The sequence below is a fragment of the Oncorhynchus kisutch genome, linkage group LG18, assembly GCF_002021735.2.
Source record: "Oncorhynchus kisutch isolate 150728-3 linkage group LG18, Okis_V2, whole genome shotgun sequence".
NCBI lineage: Eukaryota > Metazoa > Chordata > Actinopteri > Salmoniformes > Salmonidae > Oncorhynchus > Oncorhynchus kisutch.
In genome coordinates, this window is record NC_034191.2 from 74,025,762 (window position 1) to 74,045,062 (window position 19,301).

The 19,301-nt window shown below is 40.6% G+C and overlaps 1 protein-coding gene across 6 annotated transcripts in view; it reads left to right on the top strand.

Moving 5' to 3' along the window:
- LOC109909804 (lethal(3)malignant brain tumor-like protein 4) overlaps nt 1-19,301 on the top strand; it is a 124,335-nt gene that overhangs the window by 29,271 nt on the left and 75,763 nt on the right. For all 6 annotated transcript variants that reach the window (XM_031796773.1, XM_031796774.1, XM_031796776.1 and 3 more), the window contains exons 10-12: nt 2,134-2,210; nt 13,957-14,042; nt 17,898-18,008. In XM_031796773.1, the coding sequence (XP_031652633.1) occupies nt 2,134-2,210; nt 13,957-14,042; nt 17,898-18,008 (274 nt within the window). The remainder of the gene's footprint in view (nt 1-2,133; nt 2,211-13,956; nt 14,043-17,897; nt 18,009-19,301) is intronic.

Genomic DNA, 19,301 nt, shown 5'->3' on the forward strand with positions numbered 1-19,301 from the left:
CCTGGATGAATCATTAATTCAAAAGATTAGTAATCGCATTTAAAGAATTGTGATATTTGAAAGAAAAGTCAACAAGACTGTGTACATTCCAGAGTTAGGGGGCATACCAGAGTTGGGGTGTAAACTTATCCCATACAGCGTTGTGCTCTGTATTGTCCAATCACAGAGCATATGCAAGTCACGTGACCAATGGAATCTTTCCTTTGAAATTGAGAAACATGGCGGTTGTTGGTTAGGTGTGATGTTGCATTTCCAATTTCTGTTAGCTAGCTAAGTTATCAGACACAGCCCTAAAATAAACCATGAGATCTGTTCGCAAACACACAATGGCACTCAATAGCACTGTCACAGGTGCATCTGACCAAATTTTGCAGTCACTTTAGAACAGACCCAGGGTCTGTTTTTGTGGTGGTAGAAACGCTAAGGCTCATGGTTAGTTGTTTTTGGTGCTCTTTATACTTTGAAGGATTAAGTCGTTGGGGGGGGGGGGGGTTCTAAGCTGACATGGAATTGTTTTAAGATCTTCATACTATGGATCATTCTGCTATTTGATTTGGAATGTTTTGAACCCTTTAGGTATAAAAAATAAAAATAAAAAGTATTTGATTAAATATTTATTTTAGCCTTTGTTACTGTAGCCCAGAGAAACGCATTGAACCCCTTTTTTTTGGGTAGGCACAAATCTACCTTCATACATTTTTTAAAACCGGTATCGGTTACTTTCAGACGAGTCCAGTGACACTTGTTGGGGTCATAGAGCAAAACGTGAGAGTCTCCCCTTTCCATAGAGTGGTCATAATAGTTTGTAGGTCAAACCGAGTGACCACATTTTAAAATACCCAAATGTGGGACAACAGGATGATTTTGAAGGACAGTGTAGCCTACATGATAAAAAACGTATGGCATCACGTGTGGCCTTTTCTTATTAGAAAATCTGGGAATATTTGGCCAAGGAAACATTTCTGGTTGACCTCAGGGAATGTAAATCAGTTAGGAAGGGAAACGGTTCAAATTGGATTGAGGGAAGTAGCAACCAATATGTTGAATGAGCAATTAATAAGCGCGGGGAGCCTCAAGTTTGATGAAATGACCTTATCTTTCAGTCTAATACTGCTGTCGTAGATCTTCATGAGAACAACACATTTCACTGCACCTATCTGGTGACGATAAAGCGTCTTATTTTTTTAAACACGCTTTTAAAGGTAGTTAGGCCTACTGTCCTGTTCAAGTTTAGCTGGAACAAAGATGCATGTCTCTCCACCCTCACAATGTAGCCCGTGCTACAGACGGCTATATTGGTCCTCTAATACAGGACTAGTAAAGGCCCAGGGCACTATTAAAAGTTGATTCATTCTACAAAAAAACAGCAGATTTTTTTTTCATGGGGTACTGCAATCCGCCGATATCGCGGCCCTTTGTGGAAGTGCGATATCGGCGGATGTGGTGGATTGAGACGCATCCAATGCAAAAAATTAAATAAAATAACATATCTCAAGCTTAAACTGACAGATTGTGATGGTAATTTTTATTAGTATTTTTAAAATGTACTATGCACCAGTGCGTCAATCGACTAGGGGGGTAAAAATCAGGAACCGACTGTAAAAACACGACTTCTCAACACAGAAGTGGAAAGATTCATAACCGATGGGCACTACATCAACGTACAAATTGTTTGGCAATCTTGAGAGAAAATTGAACGTCAAAGTTGCAAAGAAACATCGCTATCGCTAATATTTAATAACCGCACGGGTTACAAGGTTTGAGAATCCATTCCCAGAACCTCTCGTCGGAGCCCTATTGCAAAATTCTCCCGGTCACAAACTTTGTATTTTAAATGCAAATTGCATGTTGAGGTTATTGTTATGTGCTACCCCAGGAGGGTTGAAATACGTGTGTGTGTGTGTGTGTGTGTGTGTTTAGTTGAGGAAGTGTGTCTATGTAGGAAGATAATGTATTGTATGCTGTGGTTTAGTGGTGTGTGTTTGGTTTATTTTGTTGGGACTCTTCCTGGGGTCCACATAAATGTACAAATACATGACAAAGTATAGAACAGTAATAGACAAGAACAATATTACATTAAATTCAAAATCAATAAGAAACAAATTTAGAGTTATATTGTGATGTGCATTTTAGGTGTGATGCCAGCAGCCCTCACATCCACCCAGTGGGCTGGTGCCAGGACCACGGACGACCTCTCACTGCACCTCAGGGTGAGTAGCTTGCCCAGTAGATACAATACTCTATACATGTGTTGTGTGAAAGTCACTTTGGATGCGGTGTGGCTAATATCTGTCAAAAAGGCCTACTTTAGTCATTCCTTACTTTAGTCCCCATATTTATATTTATTTATTTAACCTTTATCTAACTAGGCAAGTCAGTTTAGAACAAAATTTTATTTTCAATGGTGGCCTATGATCAGTGGGTTTAACTGCCTTGTTCCGGGGCAGAACAGTAGATTTTTACGTTGCCAGCTCGGGGATTCGATCTTGCAACCTTTCGTTACAAGTCCAACGCTCTAACCACTAGGCTACCCTGCCACCCCAATACTCGAGTAATCAATTTCATTTCCCCTCTAATTTGCTTTTGTCCCCTTCCACCCCCTACTTATTTAAAGCTAGAATTCTTGGTTGCTGCATCCATTTTTGGACATAATTATATATGCCCATTGATTCTTGAAGAATTTTACTTATGTCTTATGAGCTTAGTTCTTCTGATGTACCCCAACAGAACCCAAAATATGTATGTATGTAAACAAACACTATAGCCTCAAAACATGGTTAAAACACTACATTTGATATCATGGATGGTCAGTCCTTAGCGCTGTTTGAATTTGAGCTGGGTTACATTTCTCCAGCCCCATCCCTTAGCTTTATAGCGAAACGGGCAGGGATCCATTTTGGAATACTGACTGTACAAACAGTGACCAAATTGTGTGTGTTCAGACAGCAGTCATGTGCTGACAAGGCTACACTAGTTGTCATAGTAACGAGGGGGGTGGGAGCAGTTGTCTAGACTGATTGGTGGTGGTACTTGTGCTTCCTATCACTCAGTTCTGTAGCAAGCTAAGGTGACAATAATGCCTGTCATGGACATTTCCCAGTTGTTTTGAATGTTCAAAATCATAGTGGTAAGAACACCTTTAAAGCCTCAAAGGATAAGATGATGCAACTTTCAAAACAAGTCCTTTTTGGCCAGCCACAGCAGTCCACTAGCTAGCTAGCCAGCCACAGCAGTCCACTAGCTAGCTAGCCAGCCACAGCAGTCCACTAGCTAGCTAGCTAGCCAGCCACAGCAGTCCACTAGCTAGCTAGCCAGCCACAGCAGTCCACTAGCTAGCTAGCCAGCCACAGCAGTCCACTAGCTAGCTAGCCAGCCACAGCAGTCCACTAGCTGTTGATCTTTCTAGCATATTCACTCATTTCTTTGTAAACAATTAACAAGATAGCTAGCTCCCACATGTTCTTGTCAAAAGTGTTAACAGAGTAGCTAGCAACAACAATAAATGCCAAATAACAGTGTAAAAACCACAATGGCCAAAAAAATCAGATTTGACTGTTTAGACACAACTTGCATGGCTATGAATCAGATTTGTATCTGATTTCAAAGGTGGTTTGAAATGTCTCTTAAATACCTGATTCCATGTACTTTTTGGCTGTTCAGACTGCAGGAAAAAACACATTCGAATCAGATTTATGCCAACATATTAGATTTTAGTCTCTTCAAACTGCCAATGTGAACAAGGCTTAAGTTATACGCTATATGTATGACACGTGCATCATCCTAAAATGAGGGACTTTATTATTATTGAACCTTTTATTTAACTTGACAAGTCAGTTAAGAACAAATTCTTATTTACAATGATGGCCTAGGAACAGTGGGTTAACTGCCTTGTTCAGGGGCAGAACGACAGATTTTTACCTTGTCAGCTCAGGGATTTGATCTTGCAGCCTTTCGGTTACTGGCCCAACACTAACCACTAGGCTACCTTCTGCCCCTAATCACAGCTGTTCTTTAGTAATACAGTACATAGTATACTGTACATGCCCTTCAATGCATAAAACATCTAACATTAGTCATTTACTTCACAATTGTTGTTTTTGTTGATATAGCATGATGGAACACTACATTATAGCACATAACTTAGTAATGTTAAGTTATATTACAATTAGTTATTTTTTAAAGCATTCAATTGACAGTCATTTTTCTTTACATTTAGACTATTCCTATATTATTTACTGCACCTGTCAACATTCACCTCCACTTCCTTTGCAGTTGATACTTCTGTACATAGGCTACATAGACCCAAGCTCTGCTTTAATCTCATGATTTGGAATGGTTTGATCCATTGACCGCTTCGACAGCCCAGCTTCATATTTTCATATTCTTCTCTAGACTTACATAAAACCAGCTCTCCTGTCAGTCTAGATGTTGTCAATCATTTAAAAGTTTCTCATCTGCAGTCAGCATCTAGCTACGATGATATGTTAAAGTTGTCGGGGTAACGTTAAATGGGACAAAGGTATAGGAGGTGTCTAGAATTTCACTTTGTGTGGCTTTAATGTCTTATTGTGTTTACGACAAACATTAAAAGCATATTGCAAAGCGCTCGCTCTCTCTCTCCCACTCCCCTCTCCTCTTCTATCCTCTCTCTCTTCTGCTAAATCCTTCTTCCTCCTGTCTTCTGATTATGCCTGTTCGACCGTACTCACCTCCCTTTCCGCATCCTATGGCTCGGCCCTCCCCCCCTGCTCCGTGGCTGAGTGACTCATTGCGAGCTTACAGAACAGCGCTGTGGGCAGCTGAGGAAAATTGGTCCTCCGGAAGTTATCATTTACTTCCTCCTCTCGACCTTCTCTTCCTCTGTATCTGCTGCTAAAGCCACTTTCTATCGCTCTAAATGTCAAGCTTCTGCCTCTAGCCCCAGGAAACACTTTTCCTCCCTCCTAAGTCTCCCCCCTCCCTTCTCCCTCTCTGTGGGCGACTTTGTCAACCACTTTAAAAATAAGGTTGATGAAATCTGTTCTGCATTCACTCAGCCTATTGAGTCCACTGGTCCCAGTCACACAGAACTACCCTATGCATTGACCGCTTTCTCCCCTCTCTCCATATGAAACCCTGCAGCTAGTGAGGTCTGCCCTGCCTGACAACCTGTCCGCTCGACCCCATCCTTCCTTTTCCAGACCTTCTCTGGAGACCTTCCTCCAATTCCTCATCAACTCATCCCTGAGCCCAGGCTGCGTCCCCTCTGACTCCAAAAGAAACCAACACTCGACTCATCTGAAGTCAAAAACTACAGACCTGTATCCAATTTTTGTCTTTCCAAAACACTTGAGTGTGCTGTCTCTGATCAACTCTCTTGTTATCTCTCTCAGAATGATCTTCTTGACCCTAACCAGTCAGGCTTCAAGACGGGTCACTCAACCGAGACTTTGCTTCTCTGTAACGCAGAGGCTCTCCGCACTGTCAAAGCTGGCTCTCTTTCCTCTGTTCTCATCCTGCAAGATCTATCTTCTGCCTTCGACACTGTGAAATATGAGATCCTCTGCACGCTCTCAGGGCTGAGCGACTCAGGCTCTACACACTCTTGGATTGCGTTCTACCTGGCAGGCCGCTCCTACCAGGTGACGAGGAGAGGATCTGTGCCTGCATCACGTACTCTCACTACTGGTGTACCCCTAGTGCTCGGTTCTAGGCCCTCTCCTCTTCTCTCTATACACGAAGTCACTTGGCTCTGTCATATCCTCACATGGTCTCTCCTATCATTGCTATGTGGATGACACTCAACTACTTTTCTCCTTCCCCCCCTTCTGACACCCAGGTGACGCACGCATCTCTGTGTGCCTTGCAGATACCTCAGCTTGGATGTCGGCCCATCACCTCGACAAGACAGAGATTCTCTACCTCCCGGGGAAGGCCTGCTCGCTCAAAGACCTCTCAATCATGGTTGACAACTCAAATGTCGCTCTTCCAGAGTGCAAAGAACCTTTGTGCGACCCTGGACAACACTTGTCGTTCTCTGCAAACATCAAAGCAGTGACTCAATCCTGCTGGTTCATGCTCTACACCATCCATTGAGTACAACCTTACCTCACACAGGAAGCGGTGCAGGTCCTTGTCATCTTCGGTCTGGACTATTGCTGTTAGCTGGGCTCCCTGCTTGTGCCATCAAACCCCTGAACCTTAACCAGAACGCTGCAGCCCACCTGGTCAACATTCCCAAGTTGTCCCATGTCACCCTACTCCTCTGCACACTCCACTGGCTTCCAGTTGAAGCTCACATCCACTAGTAGAACATGGCGCTTGCCAACAGTGCAGCAAGAGGAACTGCCCTCCCTACCTTCAGGCTATGCTCAAACCCTAAACCCCAACCTCAGCACTCCGTTCTGCCACCTTTGGTCTCTTGGCCCTGCCACCCCTACAGGAGGGCAGCTCCCGCTCAGTCCAGTCCGAGCTCTTCTCTGTCCTGGCACCCCAATGGTGAAACCAGCTTCCCCCTGAAGATAGGACAGCAGACCCTGCCCATCTTCTGAAAGCACCTGAATCCAACCCCTCCTTTCTAGCTCTGACTTTGCTGATACACTTTTCCTCAATAAAATGACATATTTCCTGTGATATATGGTTGTCCCACCTAGCTATCGTAAGATGAAAGCACAAACTGTAATTTGCTCTGGATAAGAGTGTTTGATAAATGACAAAAATGTGAGGATTCCAAGTCTGAAGCATTTGAGAGGATATCAAAACCCTCTAGGCTCTCTCCTATTTCTCAATTTTCTTCTCCCTCCTTCCCTCCTCTCCTGTTCTACAATCTAATAGGCGACTTGGTTGTGCCATTTGGCTAACATTCTCCTGTGTGTCGCAATACTGCATCTGTTTTTCCAGTTAAAAGCGAGCGGGGTGATGTGCTGTTAAATGGATTCTGTAGCACAATCATCATACATCAGATCAGCGAATGGGAAGAGCTAAGGAAATAGGGGTGAAGAGGGGGGAGAACAGGGGGAGAGAGATTATAGTTTCTGTTACCACAGCTGTTGGGTAAAACATTATTTTAACTATTTGATCCATGCCTTGTGCAGAGAGCATTAATTTACCATTTGAAATAAGGTTTCTCTCTCTCGCTTTTTGCTAGCGCTCTCTCTCTCTCTCTCTCTCGCTCTCTCAGCTCCTATCGGACCCGATAGTCCTTGGCTCAACTATAGCAGTTTTAGGGGTGTATATGTGGTGCTGGGAGATACCAACAGTCTATCAGGGATCATCAACTACATCATTTGTAATAAAACACAATGCCAAGAGTGTGCAAAGTTGTCGTCAAGACAACGGGTGGCTACTTTAAAGAATCTAAAAAATATTTTTTATTTATTTAACACTTCTTTTGGTTACTAGATGTTTCCATATGTGTTATTTCATAGTTTTGAAGTCCGTAACTATTGTTCTAGAATGTAGAAAATAGTCAAAATAAAGAAAAACCCTTGAATGAGTAGGTGTGTCCAAACGTTTGATTGGTGGTGTATATACATGGTGCATTCAGAAAGTATTCCGATTTAGTTACGTTACAGACTTATTCTAAAATTGATGAAATAAAAACATTTTCACCTTCAATCTACTCACAAATTCCCCATAATGACAAAGCGGGGAAAAAATTGCTCAGAAAAGTTTTATTTTTTATGAACCTTTATGTAAACAGTGAGTCTCAATGAGAACTAACAAGAAAGCCCTGTGTACGTTTACAAATAAAACACAATATTAAATATATTTAAGAAAAGCAATCTCATTCTGTAACAAAAGTTTCCAATCAATAATTGTAATATCTCATTGCAAGGAATTCTGTGTATTGTTCCACACAAGGGGCAATTAAACTAAAAGCAGATTTTCCCAATACTATGCAGACCAAAGGGATCTTCAGAGTTAACCATCCCTGAGAACGGGTTTGGTCGTTTGATTCATTTTTAGATGTACAATGAAGTAATGTGCGGAGGAAGTTTCTGAAAGACTGCTTTGTAAATAAATAAGAGTGCAGCTCTCTTCTTACAGACAGAAGAGTAAAGAATATAATGATGAGTCCTAAAACCGTCCCCGGTGATAAAACGTATTGCTGAATGGAATACTGAGTCCAATGGTTTCAAAACAGAGGCTACCGCATATAAATAATGTCACCATAGTCTATTACAGAGAGAAGTGTTCTTTGAACAATTTTCCTTCTGTTTTCAGAACTGAGGCAGGATTTATTTCTATATATAAAAAAATATATATATATATAAGATCTCAGATCTCAGCTTCTTTTGTCAAGTTTTCAATGTGTGTTTCAAAAGACAACTTGTCATCAATCCAGATACCCAAGTAATTATAGTGAGAAACTTGCTCCATTTGGACTCCATTTAAAGTGCTAACACACAAGTCCTCAGGGTCAACATCACGAGACCTAGTGAACAGCATAGAATCTGGTTTTATTTGCAGTTAACATTAATTTAAGATCAGTAAAGGATTTTGGATCGACTCAACATCCTGCTAAAGGTCACCAATGGCCTGCTGCACTAAAGAGGCACAGGAGTAAATAACTAATCTGCGTAGAGATTAATGTTACAGGTGTGAACAGTATTTCCAATGTCATTTATACACAATGTGAACAACAACGGACCCAAAATCGAACACTGGGGTACCCCTTTAAGCACATCAAGAAATGTGGATTTAACCCTGTCTATCATAATAGCCTGAGTTCTGTCACTAAGATAATTCTGAAACCATAAACAGGCATCAGAACCAAGACCTAACACAGACAACTTACTCTATAAGAGAATGATCAGCTGTATCAAAAGCTTTTGACAAAACTAGAAATAGGCAAGCACTATTCATTTTAGCATCCAAGGCATTGCCAATATCATTTATAACTTGTGTGTTGCAGTAATAGTGCCCTGGTCTAAACCCTGATTGATATACATTCAAAATGCAGTTCACAGATTAAACAAACAAAAAAAACATTCACCAAGGATTCAAAAATCTTAACTCAACAAGAAAGCCTTGATATGGAAAGATAGTTGTCAACATCACAACAATCAACTACCTTAGTGGCAGCACATGCACTGATTTCCACTCTTTAGGAATATACAGTGCCTTGCGAAAGTATTCAGCCCCCTTGAACTTTGCGACCTTTTGCCACATTTCAGGCTTCAAACATAAAGATATAAAACTGTATTTTTTTGTGAAGAATCAACAAGTGGGACACAATCATGAAGTGGAACGACATTTATTGGATATTTCAAACTTTTTTAACAAATCAAAAACTGAAAAATTGGGCGTGCAAAATTATTCAGCCCCCTTAAGTTAATACTTTGTAGCGTTTTGCATTATTGCCAAAAAGTTCCATTTTGGTTTCATCTGACCAGAGCACCTTCAAACTTTAACAAATCACTTGTTGTTGATTCTTCACAAAAAAATACAGTTTTATATCTTTATGTTTGAAGCCTGAAATGTGGCAAAAGGTCGCAAAGTTCAAGGGGGCCGAATACTTTCGCAAGGCACTGTATATACACACACACACACACACACACACACACACACACACACACACACACACACACACACACACACACACACACACACACACACACACACACACACACACACACACACAACCGTTCAACAGTTTGGTTCACTTAGAAATGTCCTTGTTATTGAAAGAAAAGCACTTTTTTTTGTCCATTTTTAAAAAACAAACATCAAATTGATCAGAAATACAGTGTAGACATTGTTAATGTTGTAAATGACTATTGTAGCAGGGAACGGCTGATTTTACATTTTTTTTTTAAAACATTTTTTATATCTACGTAGGCGTACAGAGGCCCGTTATCAGCAACTATCACTCGTTGTTAGCCTTTGTAAAATGATCAACTTGGATCAGCCATTTGATCATTAGAAAACCCTTTTGCAATTATGTTAACACAGCTGGAAACTTGTGCTGATTAAAGAAGCAATAAAACTGGCCTTTAGACTAGTTGAGTATTTTTAGCATCAGCATTTGTGGGCTCAATGTCCAGAAACAAAGGACTTTCTTCTGAAACTCGTCAGTCTATTGTTGTTCTGAGAATTGAAGGCTATTCCATGCGATAAATTGCCAAGAAACTGAAAATCTCGTGCAGAAAAAATGAAAAGGAAGACTATCACTCCTATTTGCAACACCATGCCATACCCCTTGGACAGGGTGCTGAATTGGAGCCAATTTCCTCATACAACAGGACAATGACCCAAAGCACAGCTCCAAACTATGCAAGAACTATTTAGGGAAGAAGCAGTCAGCTGGTATTCTGTCTATAATGGAGTGGCCAGCACAGTCACCGGATCTCAACCCTATTGAGCTGTTGTGGGAGCAGCTTGACCGTATGGTACGTAAGAAGTGCCCATCAAGCCAATCCAACTTCTGGGAGGTGCTTCAGGAAGCATGGGGTGAAATCTCTTCAGATTACATCAAATTAACAACTAGAATGCCAAAAGTCTGTAATTGCTGCAAATTGAGGATTATTTTACGAAAGCAAAGTTTGAAGGATACAATTATTATTTCAACATAAAAAAAAAAAAAATGTTTAACCTTGTCAACGTCTTGACTATATTTCCTATTCATTTTGCAACTCATTTCATGTATGTTTTCATGGAAAACAAGGACATTTCCCCAAACCTTTGAACGGTAGTGTAGATATGTTAAATGAAGCATGTGGGTTATTAGGCCCACAATGAGGGATGCTGCACACTTGAGCAGACGTGGATCCAAATGGTGGGCCCCTGTAGATTTCTTCATGTCTAATGCCAACAACATATCAAGGACTTAATTGTCTGTGAATTGCCAAAAGGAAAATCCCTGACGGACATTTTCAAAATTATTCAGTATAATTCCCCCCAGCAACATCCAGTACATTGTCAAAGTGAGTAGGTTTTTGAGTTCTTACCAAGAGAGAGCCTGCAGAAATAAAATGTTGATTTAAATGAATTAATGATATCAACGTTATCAGTAATAGGGCCAGACTCTACATTAATTTGTAAGGGAAGAGCAACCCTTTAATGATTTCACAGTTTTCCAGAATTTATATGCATTTCCTGTACAGTCAGCTAGTGTTAATATAATAATCAGATGTAGCTTTTCAAACAAGTTTTACACAGATTTCTCAATTCTCGGAAGGATTGCCAGTTCCGGCCCGAGTCAGTACTTTTAGCCATGCTAATCTGTAATGTTGTTAAAAACATGAATAAAGTGAATTTGGAACCATGTCAGAATCCGGTATATCTAAGATACCATTAAGATCGCAATGGTAAAAAAGCTTGTTCACAATTTCTTTGACATTTTCTCCTTGTACATGGTTTTGCCTTAGGAGTACGAAACATATCTAATGCAGACAATAGAAAGTGATCACTAATATCCAGGGAGAAAACACCACTAGCCACAAATTTCTCTGGCGTATTTGTAAAGATATGGTCAATTAATGTTGATTTTATTAGAGTCCCTCAGATTTGGTTGTGTGGGTTTGGTAATCAACGGAGGGATGTTTAGGTTATTACAAATCCTATAAACCGACTGAGTCTTGGGTTCCCCAGGACAGGTTAAAGTCACCTATGACAAACATCTCAGAAGTTAAAAAAAGAAGCTATTAAGTCAGTGAGACTAGTTAACAACTAGTTAACTCTGTTACCTGGGGTGGCAGGTAGCTTAGTAGATAGAGCTTTGGGCCAGTAAACCGAAAGGTTGCTGGATTGAATCCCTGAGCTGACTAGGTAAAAATCTGTCATTCTGCCCCTGAACAAGGCAGGGAACCCACTGCTCCCCGGTAGGCCATCATTGTAAATAATAATTTGTTCTTAACTGACTTTCCTAGTTAAATAAAACAAACATTTCTTTGTGGAGGGAGGGCGGTAGACTTGCAGAACCAGTTACTTTCGAATTAGAACCTAGTTGTAAGACTTAAAGCTAGAAATTCAAATGGTTTAGGCTAACAAGGTAAAAATCTGTCGTTCTGCCCCTGATCAAGGCAGTTAACCCACTGTTCCCCGGGCGCCGAAGACGTGGATGTTGATTTCAAAGGCAGCCCGCCGGACCTCTCTGGTTCAGAGGGGTTGGGTTAAATGTGGAAGACACATTTCAGTTGACGGCATTCAGTTGTACAACTGACGAGGTGTCCCCCTTTCCCTTGAAGGACACCAATAATAACAATAAGATACTTGCTTGGGCCAAGAAACACGAGCAATGGACATCATCTGTCTGACGAGTCCAAATTTGAGATTTTTGGTTCCAACCACCGTGTCTTTGTGAGACGCAGAGTAGGTGAACGGATGGTCTCTGCATGTGTGGTTCCCACCGTGAAGCATGGAGGAGGTGGTGTGATGGTGTGGGGTTGCTTTTCTGGCGACACTGTCTGTGATTTATTTGGAATTCAAGGCACACTTCACCAGCATGCCTACCACAGCATTCTGCAGCGATACGCCATCCCATATGGTTTGCGCTTAGTAGAACTATCATTTGTTTTTTCAACGGGACAATGACCCAACACACCTCCAGCCTGTGTAAGGGCTATATGACCAATAAAGAGAGTGATGGAATACTGCATCAGATGACCTGGCCTCCACAATCACCCGACCTCAACCCAATTGAGATGGTTTGGGATGAGTTGGACCGCAGAGTTAAGGAAAAGTAGCCAACAAGTGCTCAGCATATGTGGGAACTCCTTCAAGATGGTTGGAAAAGCATTCCAAGTGAAGCAGGTTAAGAAAATGCCAAGAGTGTGCAAAGCTGTCATCAAGGCAAAGGGTGGCTACTTTGAAGAATCAAAAATATATTCTGATTTGTTTAATACCTTTTTTGGAAACCACATGATTCCATAGTTTTGATGTCTTCACTATTATTCTACAATGTAGAAAATAGTAAAAATAAAGAAAAACCCTTGAATGAGTAGGTGTGTCCAAACGTTTGACGGGTGCAGTCCCCCCAGGGCTGAAGTTGTGAATACCAACATGATGGCATCTGGGACAAAATGTTTTGTTTTTTCTGGTATTGCCCTGAATGTTTACATTGTTTCTGTGAATTTCAGTTTTCACCAATGTTGTCTGTGACTCTCTTTTGATTGCATCAAACATCAATATGAAGGGAATGTGTTCAAACCAAATCCTTTATCATACAGTATGATTCCTCAGGTGTTGTTCTTAGATCAGGTGAACAACTGCAGCTCTGGAACGTATTCCTATAGTCAATGAAGAGACAGGTGTACTTACTCATATTATGTTATATCTTGCCCTGAGAATCTGTGAAAGTGCTCATTACCTCATATTGAACCATCTGTAGGCTCTTTACCAACAGATTTACTACCAGACTTCCAGCTGCTTCTATTCACAGAACATATTTTGTCTTAATGTGTTATAAATTCCTTGTAGCAAGATGCATCTGCCATATTGCTAGCAGGAGGCCACTTTTAGTCTATTGAGATGCACCAATGCATTTTCTCTTGATGTTTTACTAGAATGGAATCTAGTTTTCCTCTCCTGTATTTGGCAGATTTAACAAGAACTACTGAGGCAGTGGCCAGTAGAACTAATCACTTACTAATGGCAGCCTCCCACAACTCAATCTCCGCTAGCTAAACATAATTTCCCTCCGAAACCAGGCAATATGTTTTAAAAAAATGTTTTCAACCTTTTTATTTAACTAGGCAAATCAGTTAAGAACAAATTCTTATTTACAATGACGGCCTAGGAACAGTGGGTTTAACTGCCTTGTTTAGGGGCAGAACGGCATATTTGTACCTTGTCAGCTCGGGGATTGTGTGTGTGTGTGTGTGTGTGTGTCACATTTTGAAGTTTTCAAGCTCATTTGTCTTTTTAATTAGTTTGTAATGGCGTTTATGGTCCCAGTTTGAAGTTGTTTGTGTGTGCATGTGCGTGCGCGATTCACCGTGTTTTAATCGGATTGTGTTTTGGATTATGTTCAAGGACACCCCAATCCAGAACATTTCCTGTGGGAGGAGTACTTAGAAGACAATGGTTCCACGGCAGTTCCAAGCCAGGCTTTCTGTATGGTAAGCAGTAAGCGCTAGGCACAGAACAGCTGGCTAGCTTTGTATCAGACAGCGCTGTGTGTGTTTGTGTGTGTGTGAGAGAGAGAGTCACGCGGCACCATTGTTGTTCCAAGGCTCTGCTGCAATCTAACGGCTTCTTTAGTGTTTCATAATGATATCCTTTATTGTCTAAAAAACCTCCTACAAACAATTTGAAATTGAAGGCAGTTTAATAACGGTTGTGGTTAGGTTCCTTCAAGTCATGTTTTCCTCAGTTTGACATCGGCTTGTCACTTTTCCAGACTTGGGCCCGTATCCACAAAGCATCTAAAAAAAATCAACTCATAAAAGTTTCTCTCAGCTGGTAATCACGACCTTTTGAGGTACCGCAAAGGAAAGATAGTGATGCCGCTCATTGACATTGTTTCGTGGTTCTCCGAAGCCTGCACAGCTGGTGGTGCCTCATCGTGGTTGGTTATGTAACTATACATGAAATGTTGCAATGTTAAAACGATTGATATAATTTTCACCTGACATGATCACTTTGCCTACTCTTAATTCTTGGCATGTTGGCATGCATACATTTATTATTATTATTTTTTACAAGTCTGATGCTCCCGTTTTAACAACTCTAAATTGCTTTGGCACAGTTGGCATCCAATCACTTGCCGACAATGTTGCATAAAACATTTGAAAGGTCTATCCACTTTCATTGAACACATTCAAAGTTAACGTGGGCCCTAGATGGCTTCGGCATGCCCAATTAAGGCATATTTTTAACAACATGATATTGCTCTCCAAATGGATAACTTCGAATAACATGCTTTAGGTTAATTAAATAATACAATTAAAAATACTATTATTTTTTTTAGCCTATGTGGTTATTAAGTGTTTAGGCATATCATGTGAAATCATTTTCAAAAGCTCCAGACATACTGTTGCATGTGGGTGTATATTATTTATAGATGCTGTTGCATGTAGGTGTATATTATTTATAGATGCTGTTGCATGTGGGTGTATATTATTTATAGATGCTGTTGCATGTGGGTGTAGATTATTTATAGATGCTGTTGCATGTAGGTGTAGATTATTTATAGATGCTGTTGCATGTGGGTGTAGATTATTTATAGATGCTGTTGCATGTGGGTGTAGATTATTTATAGATGCTGTTGCATGTAGGTGTATATTATTTATAGATGCTGTTGCATGTAGGTGTAGATTATTTATAGATGCTGTTGCATGTGGGTGTAGATTATTTATAGATGCTGTTGCATGTGGGTGTAGATTATTTATAGATGCTGTTGCATGTAGGTGTAGATTATTTATAGATGCTGTTGCATGTAGGTGTATATTATTTATAGATGCTGTTGCATGTAGGTGTAGATTATTTATAGATGCTGTTGCATGTGGGTGTAGATTATTTATAGATGCTGTTGCATGTAGGTGTAGATTATTTATAGATGCTGTTGCATGTGGGTGTAGATTATTTATAGATGCTGTTGCATGTAGGTGTAGATTATTTATAGATGCTGTTGCATGTGGGTGTAGATTATTTATAGATGCTGTTGCATGTGGGTGTAGATTATTTATAGATGCTGTTGCATGTAGGTGTATATTATTTATAGATGCTGTTGCATGTAGGTGTAGATTATTTATAGATGCTGTTGCATGTGGGTGTAGATTATTTATAGATGCTGTTGCATGTGGGTGTAGATTATTTATAGATGCTGTTGCATGTAGGTGTAGATTATTTATAGATGCTGTTGCATGTAGGTGTATATTATTTATAGATGCTGTTGCATGTAGGTGTAGATTATTTATAGATGCTGTTGCATGTGGGTGTAGATTATTTATAGATGCTGTTGCATGTAGGTGTAGATTATTTATAGATGCTGTTGCATGTGGGTGTATATTATTTATAGATGCTGTTGCATGTAGGTGTAGATTATTTATAGATGCTGTTGCATGTGGGTGTAGATTATTTATAGATGCTGTTGCATGTAGGTGTAGATTATTTATAGATGCTGTTGCATGTGGGTGTATATTATTTATAGATGCTGTTGCATGTAGGTGTAGATTATTTATAGATGCTGTTGCATGTGGGTGTATATTATTTATAGATGCTGTTGCATGTGGGTGTAGATTATTTATAGATGCTGTTGCATGTGGGTGTATATTATTTATAGATGCTGTTGCATGTAGGTGTATATTATTTATAGATGCTGTTGCATGTGGGTGTAGATTATTTATAGATGCTGTTGCATGTAGGTGTAGATTATTTATAGATGCTGTTGCATGTAGGTGTAGATTATTTATAGATGCTGTTGCATGTAGGTGTAGATTATTTATAGATGCTGTTGCATGTAGGTGTAGATTATTTATAGATGCTGTTGCATGTAGGTGTAGATTATTTATAGATGCTGTTGCATGTAGGTGTAGATTATTTATAGATGCTGTTGCATGTAGGTGTAGATTATTTATAGATGCTGTTGCATGTAGGTGTATATTATTTATAGATGCTGTTGCATGTGGGTGTATATTATTTATAGATGCTGTTGCATGTAGGTGTATATTATTTATAGATGCTGTTGCATGTAGGTGTAGATTATTTATAGATGCTGTTGCATGTAGGTGTAGATTATTTATAGATGCTGTTGCATGTAGGTGTAGATTATTTATAGATGCTGTTGCATGTAGGTGTAGATTATTTATAGATGCTGTTGCATGTAGGTGTATATTATTTATAGATGCTGTTGCATGTAGGTGTAGATTATTTATAGATGCTGTTGCATGTAGGTGTATATTATTTATAGATGCTGTTGCATGTAGGTGTAGATTATTTATAGATGCTGTTGCATGTAGGTGTAGATTATTTATAGATGCTGTTGCATGTAGGTGTAGATTATTTATAGATGCTGTTGCATGTAGGTGTAGATTATTTATAGATGCTGTTGCATGTGGGTGTATATTATTTATAGATGCTGTTGCATGTAGGTGTATATTATTTATAGATGCTGTTGCATGTAGGTGTAGATTATTTATAGATGCTGTTGCATGTAGGTGTATATTATTTATAGATGCTGTTGCATGTAGGTGTAGATTATTTATAGATGCTGTTGCATGTAGGTGTATATTATTTATAGATGCTGTTGCATGTAGGTGTATATTATTTATAGATGCTGTTGCATGTGGGTGTATATTATTTATAGATGCTGTTGCATGTAGGTGTAGATTATTTATAGATGCTGTTGCATGTAGGTGTATATTATTTATAGATGCTGTTGCATGTAGGTGTAGATTATTTATAGACTGATCATATAGTAATATCAAAACATTCATGACACGTGTGGCGCATGAACCACTGACTCAATGCCTTTTTCTATTATCAAGACACTTGCACAACTCTTAACTGGTTGTTAGGACAGCTCTTGATGTGTCCTAAAATATCTGTTTACTTTAGTCACATGACAAATGTTTCTTGCATAGCTTTTATTTTTTACATTTAAGAGTAGGTGTAAAATGTCTCTATTCTCAGTACTTACGACCAATTTTAGACTGAGACGATTTATGGATACGGCCCCTGTCAAACTCAGACTTCCTCTCTGCCCTTAAGATCTCCACTGCCAACTTCCTCTTCCCTGCATGACATCGGCACAGCTCCACACAGTTTCACACCCTCAAATCCTCTCCTCTGGCTGAGTTTCTGGCTGACGGGGCCTGTCCTCACCTCTGCTTTCATCCACTCGGCATGCTCTGCTTTCCTGTCTCAGAGAACTGAGTACAGTGTGACTGACAGCCCTTTTCCTGTCTTCCATCTCCACCCCTGCGTTATGTCTCTCTCGCAACCCTCACTTTCTCATTTCTCTTCCCCATCAGAGAGCTCCTCACAGTTTCCCGGTGAACATGAAGCTGGAGACGGTGGACAGGAGGAACCCCATGCTGGTCCGTGTGGCCACCGTCTCAGACACTGAAGACTACAGGGTCAAGGTGAGGGGGAGGAAGGTGAAGAGGTGGGGTAAGAGAGGATGATGTAGTGAGAGGGGAAGGATTGATAGTGAACCAAATTAAAGGATGATTGCGGGGGTGAGATGAGGGGAGGGGATGAGAAGAGGGCATGTGGAAAGCAGTAAGGGATTGGGGGGTGTTAGTCAGGGTGAGGAGGCCTGCTGAGTGACATGGCAGATGAAGCTGAGCTGGCAGCTCCTACACCACATCTGTTCAAGACTGTGTCTCTGTGAAATGAGCAGGCTGGAGAGTCTGCAGAAGCCACTTGATGGTGCTGCTCTTGTTAAACCACTAACAAGCCTTGTACTGAGACTTGGTAGTGTGTGTGCCAATGGCGCATGCCCTGTGTGTGTTTGTACTGCATGCCAATGAGTTTGCGCACATGCCTGATGCGTGTATTGGGTGGTTATACAGTTGATGATTGACAGAGCAGAGTGTCTTATTTCTCACCATATTTGTCCTATCGCGTCACATCCCTCTTCACCGGAACCCTCTCGGCATCCATTCGTGGTCAGTGCTACATTAGACATACAAGGATTTATTTGTGTAGCTACTCTAGGGACACACACAGGTGTCAAGCCTGCTAACTTCCCTGGTGGAACACTATAGCGCCACTGAACCATGGTTATGAGCTGCAGCTTGTCAGTACTATAGCACCACTGAACCATGGTTATGAGCTGCAGCTTGTCAGTACTATAGCGCCACTGAACCATGGTTATGAGCTGCAGCTTGTCAGTACTATAGCACCACTGAACCATGGTTATGAGCTGCAGCTTGTCAGTACTATAGCGCCACTGAACCATGGTTATGAGCTGCAGCTTGTCAGTACTATAGCACCACTGAACCATGGTTATGAGCTGCAGCTTGTCAGTACTATAGGACCACTGAACCATGGTTATGAGCTGCAGCTTGTCAGTACTATAGCACCACTGAACCATGGTTATGAGCTGCAGCTTGTCAGTACTATAGCACCACTGAACCATGGTTATGAGCTGCAGCTTGTCAGTACTATAGGACCACTGAACCATGGTTATGAGCTGCAGCTTGTCAGTACTATAGCGCCACTGAACCATGGTTATGAGCTGCAGCTTGTCAGTACTATAGGACCACTGAACCATGGTTATGAGCTGCAGCTTGTCAGTACTATAGCGCCACTGAACCATGGTTATGAGCTGCAGCTTGTCAGTACTATAGCGCCACTGAACCATGGTTATGAGCTGCAGCTTGTCAGTACTATAGCACCACTGAACCATGGTTATGAGCTGCAGCTTGTCA